At 38.1% G+C, this 14,846-nt stretch overlaps 1 protein-coding gene across 1 annotated transcript in view; it reads right to left on the bottom strand.

Annotated features, from left to right (window-relative positions):
* STARD9 (StAR related lipid transfer domain containing 9) overlaps positions 1 to 14,846 on the bottom strand; it is a 106,891-nt gene that overhangs the window by 54,841 nt on the left and 37,204 nt on the right. Inside the window, exons 4-7 of the mRNA XM_065682715.1 lie at positions 3,673 to 3,789; positions 1,670 to 1,702; positions 1,519 to 1,580; positions 807 to 919 (exon numbers count right to left, since the gene is read on the bottom strand). Coding sequence (XP_065538787.1) covers positions 807 to 919; positions 1,519 to 1,580; positions 1,670 to 1,702; positions 3,673 to 3,789 — 325 coding nt within the window. The remainder of the gene's footprint in view (positions 1 to 806; positions 920 to 1,518; positions 1,581 to 1,669; positions 1,703 to 3,672; positions 3,790 to 14,846) is intronic.

The raw sequence follows: 14,846 nt of genomic DNA, 5'->3' as shown, positions 1-14,846 counted from the left end.
TAAACAGGATGCTGATGGGCTGGGAAAGCACAGCTGAAATAACCAGAATGCCAGATAGTCCCTTGTGTATAGGACCATGCAAGTTCAATGCTTTCCAAGTGCTTATTTCAAATTTTGAGATGAGGAATTGGAAACAACTGTCTGTTGTTAGACGTACTACGACCAATACTGCTGGAAATTCCAGCCTCCAATCATGCAGTCAAATCACTCTATCTGTTGTCATATCTTGCCTTAATCTCTGAAGTGAGGACAACAATCTGATGGGTAATACCATGATAAAGAAAAAGAGAGGGAGAAAAAGTGAACCAGAAAGAACAAAAGGAATTCACAAAACATGCAGAGACAAGAACTCTATTTAAAAGCCTAAACAAATCAGTATCTGAACTAATGTGACAGGACCAATAAAAGTTTGCATACAAAACACAAACCCCCAGGTGTTACTACCCATTTACTAGCCAGCCAAGCAGCAGCAAAATCTGATACCAGAGGCAACTTGGGAACTCCACGCACTAGATATAAGGTGCCTGGAAAAAGAATTTTTGCATTTACAATTTTTGCATTTACAAATTTTTGCATTTACAAAAATGCATTTACTTTCTAAACAAACTCAGTAATTTTTGAAACTTTCATCAGCTTGGAAAAGGCTCTTCCTAGTAGTCTCCACTGTAAAACTACTCTGTGCCATTTTGCACTAGTAGAAGAGTAGAAGCGATCCAGAATCACACCAGGAACATATGCAAATATACATACAAACCTGATCAACGTTTACTTGGAATTCTGATGCTGGTTGTGAAGCCTGCTCTTACCTTGTACATATGGTCCTGTTTCAGGGTGCTCTCGGACTCTAAGTGTGTAAGGCTTCTTTTGGTCTGATTGTTTCAACAAATCCCGGACACGCTCATTATAGATTTCAAGAAAACTGAAAAGCAAAAAAAAAAAAGTTAAATGAATACAATGGGGGAAAAAAAAGTGTATATTTAGACAATTTAACTACCTGAATCTTTCATGATGAAGTCAATTAATCAATTTTCATTATCCTATTACTGCCCCTTCCCGTGCGGCGCATGTAGAAGGAACTCATAGTAGCAGATTTCCAAGAAGCAAGAGGCATTCAGTATTTATTAAAAATTTCATAAAATGTGCTTTTTTAACATTAGCAAGTTCAAATTCCCAGATTTCCAAACATAATGTTTCATTAGATCAATGGAAACAATGAATAAGAATGGAATGTAGGATTACGGCTCAAATTTAACAGTTAACAAACAGGAAGTCCATTTTTAATGCACTCCTATTTCAGCTGTATATACAAAAGTGAAGAGACAGCATCCAAAGAACTATACTGAGATGGAAAACTAAATCCAACACTTTCTCATTCTTCCTCTGTGCTCTCCCCTTTGTTCCAAAATTATTACCATCTGAGAAAACAAAACCAAAATAAACTACTCTTTACTTTCTTTGATTACAGGAATATGATGTTGAAAGCATTCATAGTATTGCCCAAAACAGTGACACACTTACCTGACCTTTACTCTGCAAGATGCCGTCTGATCTATGTAATCATCCTTCCTTGCAAAAAGGCCCTGCACAAACCAGAAGCTTATGTAAATTTTAAACCCATTAAGAAAAATAATGTTTCTTAAATAAATGCAAGTGAAATAAAAAGAAGTACCTCACATATACGGGGTGTCAGCCCAATGGATGCCTTCAAATAATAAACAGAAAGAAAATGAAACAATATATTTACTATCACTCTTGCAAGAGTTTTAAATAAAAGTCAAGTTGTAAGAAAAGGACAGAGTCATAGTGTAGCACTAAAGTAATAACAACACAAACCGCCCTGGAGTGTAGTTCAGCACACCATGGTGATTCTACTACTTCAGCTGAAGGCATCTTGCACTTGAAACACTACAGATACTCATGTGCTGTGTAATATCAGCAGCCTCAGCACAAATGTTCTTTATAGCAAAAGTTATTTTAGAGTACTTATATAGCATCAATGAGAAGTTTAGATGTTTGGGTTAAATCCAAGAGCTGTTTGGACATGCTTATGTCAGAGGTGTTGCAGTCTAGATGATGCCAGGCCGGCACTGTAACTAGCTTGACTGGTCAGGAATATTTTGGTTTTTCCTGATTCTACTTTCATCTCTTTATGCTATGGCATCACAGAATAGACTTGGAACAGCCTTATGTTCTAGATTTATAAATCTGGTCTCTCAGAGAGAATGGAACATGGCCTCACAGTACACAAACTGGGTGATTTAAACTTTGCCCATACAGTCTACACTGAAGTAATGGTGTGCTTTTGTGTGATACAGTTCTTATGACATGATTGATCATGAGTGATCACAGTGCCAACTCACTCTGTGACAGACTCTATGGCTTAGGTGGAATCTGCTTGCTGAGAAGCACGAAAGGCTTTTAAAGGACTCCCCTTTTTTAAAAGGGAGAAAATCCAGGTTCATCAAGTAGACCATGCGGACAAAAGTTCAGTTCCAAACACTTGTTTTGAACACTTTCACACTGAATACACACTATTAGAGATCAGATCAAAGTGGGATTCCACTGGAGCAAGAAATCACTTTATAAACCAGAAATCTCTCAGAAACACTACACCTGGAAATTCCCTTAGAAATAATGATAATTTCAAGATGTGGCCAGTCAGAGTTGCTGAGATACCCAATTTTAACAATTGTTCAGGCTTCCATGGAGTTAAGCCTGATTTTGCACAAAACGAAGGGAGAATCTAGTCATGATTTAACGAAAATCTATTGCTGATGTCTGTGGGGAAAACACAATTTTTAAAATCCAAACCTTGTCAAAAGTTCAAGCCCTGACAGAACAGTCTTCTTCTTATCTTCGGGGTTTGAACAAATTTTACACTTATTTCACCTTTAAAACTTACTCCTATGGGTGTAGGAAATAGTGGTTTACTCACAGAAGCTGTTAAATAAAATGTGACTTTTTTAGGGGCATGTTTCACCAACAGCCAAGGATATTTATGAATAGAGATCAAATTGCCTTGTGCTGCAGCAGAACACAGGGAATTCTCAACTGAGGATCCTCGGCCATCAATCAGAGTATCAAGATTAAAATGCACTTCAAGTGGTTTCTGGTGGACAAGAATCAAAATGTAACAGCTTCTGCAAACACCATTTGAATACATTTCAAAACTGGAAGTGAAGTTTCCCCAGCCAAAGGATAACTTCTGCAACCGATAAATGTTTCAAGTAGATAACAAAGCCTGTTACAAAAGTATTTCTCAGGATTCAATCCAGTTTTATTTGTGAAAGTAATTCAATTTAATTATACCTCAGACTGCCAAAAATTTCCAAGGATGAATACTTTGTATTATATTGAACTATGTTTCTAAAACACAACCTGGATAGTTTTTTGTCCTCTGACATAGGCAGTAAGATATATAAACAGTAAGATGAAGGCTATCCAGAAGAAATATTTAAGCTACACCTCATTTTCTAGTTTTGTTAGCTGATGCTACATTATTTACCTAAATATAAAGGCTTAACTCTCATTTTCTATATGTAACTATCAAACAAAGCATGTATAAGCATTCTGCTCAACACAAGCACCATAACCACAGTTTAAAAATAAAGCAGTGATTCTGCTCGACATCCCGTCCTTGACCCCAAGTGTAAAATGAATGGAGTAACTCACAGGTGTTCCCATCATTGTGTAAGTTTTTCCTGAACCTGTCTGTCCATAAGCAAAGAGGCAGATGTTGTATCCTCTGAATGCACCTGACAACACAGAAGTGCCAAGGTCCTGGAACACCTGAAAAGACCAAAAGAAACAAAATAGTCTATGAATAACATGCCTCTCTCTGCATTACTTGTAGATCTTTCAGCTTCAACTGACTCCATGAGAGCAAGGATCTTCACAGTATTTGTCTTTCTGATTTATCAGACACAATGTTAAGTGCCCAGCATTCACTTGTTAGGTCTTCTCCCAGATGCTGGTATGCCAAGCACAGTGCTGACACTGAGCAGTAGTGTTTAACTCTGCTTCTTATCCTGCTGTCTCTTATTGCATAGTTAGACCATATGAATTCTTAAGTATCTCCCCCACCCAATGTTTTACAGTCCTCATCATAAATCTGGCAGAAAGGAATGATCTAGCCTCTTTGAAGCGATGACATTAGTGGGAACATTAGGCATCAGAATTACAGGTCAAAAGCAAAGTGAAGTCGAACCCATAGCCTGCAAGGAGACCTCACCCAACAATACTTCTATCTGACCCCTCTGGTCAGTAAGCAGCACCACATCGAAGACTAAATGCTTTATTTTCTGTTTATACCACACCCTTAGTGACATGCCACCTTCTGCTCATCACAATCGGAGCCAGGAACTGTTACCACCAAATCAGCGCCAGCCTCCAGACTTCCAAAGCTTGCACTGGCCCCACTGTGGCTACAAAAGTTGGACCATCACAGCCATACAGCAAGCGGATTCCTTCCGCTTTCCCTATTCCCTTTTTGGTGACACAGCTACCCCACATTGTGACCATGCTCTCTGCATATCAAAGCCTCGCCACAGACCAGCTGAAAGGACACCTGGTAACATTTGATACTAAGTGCATGATGGATCAAAAGGATCCAGCAGGCAGGTGCCAACCCCTTTGGCCTTTCAAAACAAATGTTACAAGTATCAATGGTTTCGCCATTTATGTAGAAAACTAACTAGCATTTAGAGAGAGATAACAGGATTTCTGTGTTTCACTGCTGTGAAGTCTCACTGATTGACAAGTCATTTGCTTCTCCAATGGGGAGATGAATGTACTAAACCTGATAGAAAAATCAATAGTAAAACATATTTCATAAATACACCACTTCACCTAAACTGCCCAGAAAAGAGATTAAAAATCTTCTCTCAAGAGCTTCCTTTTCAGATAATATTTCAACTCAAACTGAGACAAGATGAACATTTCTAGTTGAAGAACCAATAGCACTGCCATTCAGCAGAATTTGGCTACCCCTGCCTTATTTGTAAGGGCATGTGGCATGTCAGAGCATCTGCTTCAACAGGATTATCAGATCAACTTCTCTGTTGATTATCAGGAACTTTTCTGTTTGAAGAGTACAGAGAAAGCCAAACAAAACACATGAACACAAAAGTAATAGACAAGGGATAACAAAAATAGTGACAAACTCTCTAGGCACTACTGGATAGGCCATTGAGAAACTGAAGCATAGCTTTGGAGAGGGGCAACCTGGAATTTAAAACCATAACATAAGTTATGGGGAAAACAAGAGGAACAGAAGGATTTGGGATATTTGAGGGGACCTGCAGGGCTATACAAATCTTATTGTGAAATGTTTAAGGTGAAGGGGTCAGAAAGGAGAAGGGGCTGGTCCTATGTAAACAGCCGTAGATCAGTACACCTGTCGGACTGAGCTCAGTACCTGGAGCGAATCTGGGGCCAGCACTGAAGTCAGAAGACCTCAGCTTATAGGGCCATCGCATCAGTGGTGCCTGCAAAGGATGGCAGTGAGTGTCTCAGCATAGGGAGCTGGTATAGCCATGGACCTAAGGAGCACGGGTCCAGCTACTGGAGGAAGTAAATTCAAGTCAGCAGCTGAAGTCAGCCTCAAGTAATATGTCCCCCACATCTACAGTGCCAGCACCTCAAGCAAGTAGGAATCTAAGTTCCAGCAATTAGAGTGGGACAATATGTCTCAGAATCTATGTCCCAGCTACTAGGGTAACTGAAGTGGTATGAGGGTCTCTATCAACAGCTGGAGAGGGAACTATGGGTGCCAAGACCTGTGTTGCAGATACCAATTACTAGGGTGGCTGAGGTGAAACAAGTGAGTGTCAGTATAAGCACCTGAGTGGACAATTGCTATCCCCAGAGCCTGTGTGCCAGCTACTGGCACAGGTAGGGGTGGCGCAGAGAGCATGCAGGGAGAGCTCATGAGCATATGCACATTTGCTAGTCCATGGGAGGTAGTGGCATTATACATGTTTTAATTGTATCAGATTTATTATTGGGAACAACTTATCTATGTTCTTCAATAATTAGTTCAAAGCCAGAAGTCCAGAATATACACTGAGAACTAGCAGTTCATTTGCAGCACATCTGGCTAATAATTCCTCACAAAGGACAATATGACATAAAAAGATCAACTTTTACAGACAGAAAGGAAAAAACCCTGATGTCATACAACTAGCAAAAATAATCCATTGTACACAGTCGATAAACGAGTGAACAACTGACATATTAGCATGACGGTTAAAATTTATGCTGAAAAGGCCAACGTACCACCTTCATCTAATAAACATCAGCCATATTAAAAAAAAAACAAACAACAAACCACACTACCTTTACAAATACCAGTATAAAGAGAGACATGGATATACATTATTTGCCATCACAAAGGTTTAGAATCTGTATGAAGAAGACAGAAGCACACAAAAAAGAGAGCATGGGCTTAAAAAATGAATGGTGGAGAAGAAAGCTACTGAGAAGCACTTGGAAGTGTCAATTTTAAGGTGACACTATGGAAGGAAAGTGCACAGTTTATGAGAAGAAGACTGAAGTTTACCCCCATGGATTTTAATAGCCAAGATGTATTCCAGTATATACTGGAAATTATAATATAAGATCAGAGGTGGAACTTCGTCCATGAGACTCGTTTTCCAAATTGTGGGAAAATATGACTGCAGGGATTAGGCTGGGGGTTGGGTTTTCTAGGAGGTTGCTTGTAGCAGCATTTCAACATCTGTTTTCACTTATCATCATCTGGTTTTACTCCATCTATGGGAGCCCCACTTAAAAATAACAGTTGTATAAATTTATCAAACTGTGCGATTAGCCCGGTTGCTTTTAGGTTACTCCATCAATGTTATCTTGGAGTAACAGGAGCAAGGCAGGTCTATGAACACTTCCCTTCAGAGTATCAACACGGAATACATTCACGAGTTTTTCTTGGTTTGCTGTACATAGAAATAGCCTAAAACAACCTAATATATTCCACATCAGTTTAGAAACCTGCACTTCACATGATAGAACCTCTTACAACAGGGATAAAAGCAGCCTGGAGAAGTATCTTGATTCTATGACAGCTCTCGCATTAAGAGCTATCCTCCTCTCTGAAGGTTCATAGTGGATCGTGGAGAGTTATCAATTGATTTAATTACAATGAAACGAAACCTTCACAGGGTGGCAAGCCTTCTGATAGCAACACTAGCAATGTCATCTGGGCATTGAAATTGGAATTTCAGATGAACTATTGTTGAAACTTTATGCAATTCAAAGTTTAAATGTCCCAGTTTTCCTTCGGGTAAAATAGGAATAATGCTATCCATTAGCAGAAAATCATGGGATGTTCTACTAGTGTTCATAAAATTCCTTGGGATCTTAGAACATCCATAGCAACTTAAGCCAAAAGTGCAAATTACTGTGTGCTTGCTCTCTCTCCACATACATTGGACTCTGAAAGGACATCTAACTCCAAATCCCGGTTAAGCAAAGCTGTGTTACATTTATTCTCTATTAAATACACATGGCTACTCAGACACTTCAATTCAAATATGTTTCAAATCAGTCCTTTTTGAATTAGGCACTGAGAGAAGACGTATTATTACAAGCAAAATTGGATTACTCTGAAAACAGTGCCATAACCCTATGATAATGAATGAGAACTTCAAGAATTATTTACTAAAATCCTATTAAAAGCTTATTTGTACTGCTTTGTGTTTGTTCTTTTTGGTAAATTACTCACTTTCCTTCTGTGAGAATAAACTACAATTAATTTAATCGAATACAGTCTCAATTTTGTCAGAAAAAACTCTTTGTTTAAGTGTACTGCAGAAAAAACAAAGTGAAGCACAGCAATTAATTTCTGGCTTGTTTAAAGATAAAGGAGGGTAATTGCAATCAAAGCTTTTTCTGTGCTAATGTCAGAGGCATTAGTCCAAATACCCATCAGTATCAACAGCTGCTGGTTATACAAAAAGGACTACAATTAATCATTCTGGACATATGTAGTAACATATTTCATGATATAATGGATCAAATCATGGTTTCTGATGATCATGAGAAAAGGAAATAAAAGATAAAGTTCTTCTGGGATTCATTCAAGTCACTTCTGAAATAAAGCTTCAGGAAGATGAGGTTTTTCAAAGGCCATGAATTGGATATGGCTTACTGCAGAGAACACTCCATTTGCAGAGAAAACTTTATCTTCCCTGCATGGCTGCTCTGTGTGACTGGCACTGTTACCTATCAACTGTCCTAACAGTGGAAAAAGCATGCAGCACAAGTGAAATCTGCAACAGATAATACAAGAAACTGAGAAGACCCTTGCCCGTAAGTGCAGAAGGACCTTGTGATTGTCAATGGCTTCAACAGTTACACCATCTTTCCGAAGCAGAAAAGCTTATTTCCTAAATGCATAGCCAGTGCACTGGAGTACTGGTGACTTGCTCAGCATCTTTCTCCTCTTTCTGTTTCTCCCCCTCCCTCAATTGGCATAATTTCTCTTCAGATAAGTTGTTTCAACAAAGCTCCAGTGTAAAATCTTGTAGTCTTACAAAATTCTATGTCATCCAAGGAAAATTACTGCTCAAGTAAAGAATAACAAACTCAAATGCTTCAGAAGCCTGAGCTTGGTATTAACAGCCCTGATGAATGCCTTTAAGTGTCTATCACATGGTAGAGTATTTGGTCACAAAAAGTTAAATTCCTTGCCTCTCTCTTCAAATACATGTTTTTAAAACTAGCAGGTTTAAAATAATTTTAGGAATCTATTCTCAACAAAATTGGTTTAAAGACAAACTCAGTCTTGAAAGACTTCATGCATCTCAAGTACCTTATGTCTAGATTACAAGGTCAAATTTACTACTGGCAATCATGCAAAGTGAATGCTTCTGCACTTCTAACCAATTTATGCTGCTTCCTTTCTCTCTACTGGTCGGCACACCAGCTCATTTGGTCGCTATGTGTTACTTGTGAGCATTGACAGGATATTTTTAGCCAATTTTAATACATACTGTTTAGATCTGGATTGTAGAATTTTGAAGACAGGAACAGAAAATACTTCAGATGAAGTCTCACTACAGTGTATGCTTTCCAAATGTTTCAAATGTTTATGTGAATGACAGATTCTGAGACCATCTAAAGCCTAAAAATTCAGTGTCATTTAAATAAGTAAATATATCAACAACAAAAGAAATTTCATGTGGCACATAAGCCAAATATTAAAATAAGGACAAATCCCAGTTCTAATTGCTGTTATGTAGGGAAACTAAAAAAGTAGTAATTTAGTGCAGCCTACTTACCACTACTGAGTTAATCCTATTTAAAATTGAAGGCTAGAAAGATTGATTATGTATTTTCCTTGAAATCCAAATGCATTAGAGGTCCAATGAATGTGCCACTCTGCAAATAACAACTGAATCTCTACTGGAAGGCAAAAATTATGAAGTGTAAAGTGCAGCCAGCTTGGAACACAAAGTCAAACAGCACCAAAACCCTGCACTTCATATCAGGTCACCCTTGATAAGAAAATCTCTATATATTACCGATTTCAAAGGAAAATGAAAACTGACAGAATAAATTGAGACGTTTTGGGTTGCTTTTTCAAGAATACTTGAGATACTTTTAACCCCTCCATACAGACCATTTTTAAAATGACATAGAGAATATTAATTGGAAATGCACCTCACATTGCTAAAAGATACAAAAATTGATGGTAGCTTTGCTACCAGATAATTTGTAACAGGGAAGCAATATCCTATCTGGATCCTTTTCCATTTGGTCAGCAGAAATCTTCTGAAGCCAAAATCTCATCTCTCTCTTTTGCTGGCCTAAAAGTAAAAATTTATAGTGGCTTTTGCACATCCTTCTTGAATAATGCATTTTCAAGATACTGAAAAATACCCTATTAGTCTGAGACTATATCACATTTTATCACATTAGACCTGCATGCCTGTGTATCAATATGCATAGCAGACAGATGACTATATTTCTTTTCTGGAATGAAAGAACATATTTTTGTGCTAGTGCCAAGAAGAAAAGAAATATAGCATGAAGCACATTCAGTCACACACCATAAGTGACAGACAGTTATTAACAGTGAGGGTTTCTGACTTTGTTATTTTACATTGAAATCTTTGCGTGGATGTTAGAAGTGTGAAGCTTTTTGTTTTTAAACTCTTTTTTTTCAAAATCACATACTTATTTTTGGATCAAAAATTTTAGCATATTCTGTTTCTCCCAACTGCTTGTGTGTATTATGAAGCCTTTTCTTTCCTTTATATTCCTTGATATCTTACTCACTATCACACCAATGACCAGTGGATAACCCCCATAATCTATAACCTTTCTATGTGTCGCACACAAAGACGGAAGCATGTTGGCTGTCAGCTCTTCTTCTGAGCCTAACAAAAACTTGGAGATAATGAAATTCTCCTTTAATGCATATGATACAAACTAATGCTGTTGACTATTGTAACATGAGGCTCAGTTAATATCAGTGCCTTTGACTTTTCATTGAATTACTGTGCATTGAATGGATATGCAACTAGGGCAGTTGATGACAGCAAATACATATTTTACACTGTAACTGCAATGGGTGCTCCCTGTTCTGGGATAAAGATAGAATAGTCTGGGTTGGAAGGGAGCTTAAAGACCATCTAATTCCAATCCCCCATCCCATGGGCAGGGACACCTTCCACCAGATCACATTACTCCAAGCCCTGTCCAACTTGGCCTTGAACACTGCCAGAGATGGGGTAGCCACAGCTTCTCTGGGCAACCTGTGCCAGTGTCTCACCCCCCTCACAGTGAATATATACATATCTATCACTCTTACAGTAGTAAATGCTTTAATTTCAAAGATAATGGGGGGATTCTATTGGAAAAAAAGGTTTGGCAATAAGAATTTCCTGAGAAGAAAACTTTTCTTTCTTAATCCAGTCAGAACTGAATTGCACAAGGAAACAGAAAGCACTTGTTTTAAACTGTAGTAAATTGTCTGTTATGCTCTAGGGTTTAAGAATTTGGGAAATAAAGTTTCCCCAAGTCACTCAAGCCAAGTTCAGAGTAACATGAAAGAAAACAACATCCAATAAACCTGCAGGGACAGCATGTAATGCCATTTTTGCAAATTTAAGAGAACAATATTGCTAAATAAGGTTTTGGGGAGTTTTTACCCTAAATAATTTCTGGTAAAGAGTACTTGCATTTTGCTTAGACTACGATGAACAGGCTAGAACCAACTCTGAAGCAGAGAAGAAGGTAGGAGGAAGTGAAAGGAATAGAAGAGAGGGAACTTCACCTTTGAGAAGCAAAAAAGAAGTAAAACAGTTTATCAACATCTCATATTTATGATAACTGTTTTCTTACTTGCAAGTGTCTGAAGCGGTCAATAGTTAATGTTACCATTAGGAAACTAACCTAGCCCTAGAAACTTCAGAAATTTCAAGGCTGTTTGTTTAGTCAAGGCAAAAACCAAGACAAGGAAATCTTCTGGTAATTAAAAAAAAAAAAAAAAAGGGATTTGAATAAATAAAATCACTACTTGCTACAGGCATAGTCCACAGTATCAAGAAACAGCTCACTAAAAGCAAACCACTTGTACTGTAAAACATGAGGCTGATGTTTGAATACTAAGCTAAGTTCCCACAGGTTAATAACTGGGACCAAACCCAGAAGAAAATTATCTTCTTGCACAGCACAATTTGAAAATAGCCTTTAAAATACCACTGATTTAATGAAAGAGGAATAGGCTAAACTTAGGTAGGACATATGGCCAGCAGCTGTCCTTCACCATAGAGGAAACCAAATGATTTTATAATGATGAATAAAATCAACAGCCCAGTTTCCATTAAAGTCTTGCCATACAAACAGGAAAGCAGAAAACTTCATCAGCAGACAGAAAGCTTCAGAGCATGAAGACAACTGCAGCAGATTGAGGTACAAAATAAACTTAGTATATATAAAAAAAGGTGCTGTTAATATACAGACAAAATCACTCTCAACCAATAGGTCAGGACAGTTTCAGCAGCTGTATAAAACCTAAGAGGCTCAGTCCTGCAGCATCTATTTGCTACCATCTCCACTGCAAACTACAGATATGTAGTATCTGATATTTGGTATGTTTTCCCTAGAGAATCTTGCCCCCTTCAAGCTGTTACTGTTTGGGTTATGACCAAACTCTGCTTAATTACACTGCTGTTACATCTCAGATGTAGCATCCAAGACTTGGAATTAAAGTGAAAAAGTCTCAAGAAATACAATTACGCAGAACTAAAGAATTCCTGACAAAATAATGAAAGCCTTGGTCCCAAAACTTTCACAAACTCCCAAAATTTAATTTAAACAAGAAAAGGCAGAAAGAGGATACAAGGAAGGAATATCTGAAAACAAATTTAAAGGTTTGTTCCAATAATGCAAGGCTTTTTCCACACGTGTTTTCTCTTGAGGAACATTAAACAAATGTCAGCTGAAGGGCTTTCTGTACACAGCCAGAGAAAGCACAAGCAAAGGGAAGCACATTATGCTGATCAGCTGCTCAGAACTCTTTACTGTGACATTAGGATTACTTCAGCAACATTACTTTTTGGGTTGAATGGGATAAAGAGGCGGGGGAGGGGGGGGAGGCATCGGCTGGTTAGTTTGGGAACATTTCTTCTCTCTTGTTAAGAGGCCACGGCTTCACAACTGGGATTACTTCTTTTCCTTCTCTCTATCCAGCCTTTTCAGTTTCTTTTCCCTGTCAAACCGGAAGAAGGGCAGTGAAAGGGACAGCTTCTCTCCAGCTCAAGAAGCTTGGCCCGTAGCAGAGGCATTTGCACTAGAACTTAAGAGACAGTTCAGTTCTTGGCTCTGCCAAGAGACTTCCTGTATGTCCTTAAATCCCTTTGTGCTTTAATTCTCCCTGTGAGACACAACAATGGTTGCTTTGTTCATCTTATCAGCTGTAATTTCTTTTCCAGTGAAAAAATTAATTTCAGTGTCTGCTCTGTGTGGTTATGTGCACCCACACACTACATTTAACAGCATGAAAGGTCAATCTTGATTAAGTTATTTAGGTGGAATTGTAAAATACTATAAAAAGTCACATCACAAAAATACCACCTGGTGTTTTCATCTACCTGTACAAAACCACATTCCTCTCAGATCCCTCTTTTCCTGCCTGACAGGGATGCCTATTGTGTTGTCTCTAGATTACAGGTGAGAAATTTGAATGCAACAGCCATACAATACAAACCCTGCAGCATTTGACACTGTATCACTACCTGACATAGTTCAGTCCAGCTACTTGTCATAATAAAGCTTTCTACACATTACTTTATTACTGATTACTTCGAGATTTACACATTACATTGTGTTTTATGTAAGTTTTACTCTGGTATTTCATTTGCCCATCATCAACACAGGCGAACGCTAACCATTAAGGAATGAATGGAACTCCTTCACTGAGTGAATTGGAAAGTATATTTTAAGCTTGGTAATTCTCTTCAGGAGAACAGAAATACTTGTTAGGAGGACGTAGACAACACATGTTTGTTTCTCTCTCCCAGGAACCCAGGACTGCAGGTCTGAGTGCTGATCTATCCACATGGGCGCTTGTTTGCCGGTTTGCATGTCAGAGGGACAGATTTAATTTCTGTGCTGTGCATCTTCACCAGCAGAACAGTAACACACCGACTTACACCAGTGCCAGCGATGCACAGTGAAGGAATAGTTTTCTGCAGTGTATTCAGGGCCAGACCATGCATGAATGAAACCCACAGGGGAAACTAAAAACTTCAGCTTTTCTAAAGGTCTAGCAAAGGCTAATGTCACAGTTGGAAGAAGCAGCACAATGTTCTGTACAATCACACAGCTTTACTCCAATGGGACCAGAAAATGTTTTAGACATCCCACTGCCCTGGCCCAGATAATACTTCATGCCAGAAAAATAATGTAATTTGTCACTTTAAATGGTGTGATACCATCATTATCTGTGTCTGAGAGTCTACCAAAAAGGAAAAAAATGGGAGTTTACTGATATCCTCTTAAAATGAGCAAAAGAAATACTTGTTTTTTAATACTGAACTGTATCTCCTTTGCAGTGAACAGAGCAAGGAATAAATGATGGATTATAATGAAGTTATAAATATCCTGCATTTTCTCTCACCACTGCCAGCTCTTGGCTAGGATCCCAGGTCATTAGCGGATGTCTGTGATTCCATGTGAAAGGAAAGTAAAGAATAACAACATAAAATTAGCAAGTTTTATTGTTTAAGGCAGTGGAAACAAATATAAATTCTCAGCAGTGTCTCTGAAAATAACTGCCCATTAATTTTTGGAGGAGACAGAGGATGGAGATGGAAAAAAGACTGTTCCCTGACTTTATCACAAGAGGCAGGAGGAAAAGTGTGGATCCAAATGTTTCAGTAATTCAGTAATGGTTAACAATCATCTGTAATACTCAGACAACACAATGACATTACCAAGATTAGATTTCTGCTTTTCCCTCCCTTCATATGGATATGGGTATTCTCTTCATGTATCAGCTAATTCAAGTTCATATATTTTACTATTCGGCCCTTAAAATCACTACACTGGAAAACAATTCTTAAGCCTATAAAATACACTTTCTTAGCAACAAGCTCATTTCTTCACCTTTATACAAGAGCTTTGTAAGAAGAATGTAAAAATTAAGCAAAAACAATAAGACATTGAAAATAATTCCATCAACAATTCCTTAAAATACCTGTAGAAATTCTGCAAGACAGATCCCATTTGCATTTCTATCAGCAACAACTGAATTTCAACAGTACCCAAAACTGATAGACTTTATGCTTCTGAAAGTAAATTTCATACATTTGTCATTATTT

The sequence above is a fragment of the Lathamus discolor genome, chromosome 6, assembly GCF_037157495.1.
Source record: "Lathamus discolor isolate bLatDis1 chromosome 6, bLatDis1.hap1, whole genome shotgun sequence".
NCBI lineage: Eukaryota > Metazoa > Chordata > Aves > Psittaciformes > Psittacidae > Lathamus > Lathamus discolor.
The sequence above is the reverse complement of the archived record's forward strand: the minus strand, read 5'-3'. Positions and strand labels throughout refer to the sequence as shown.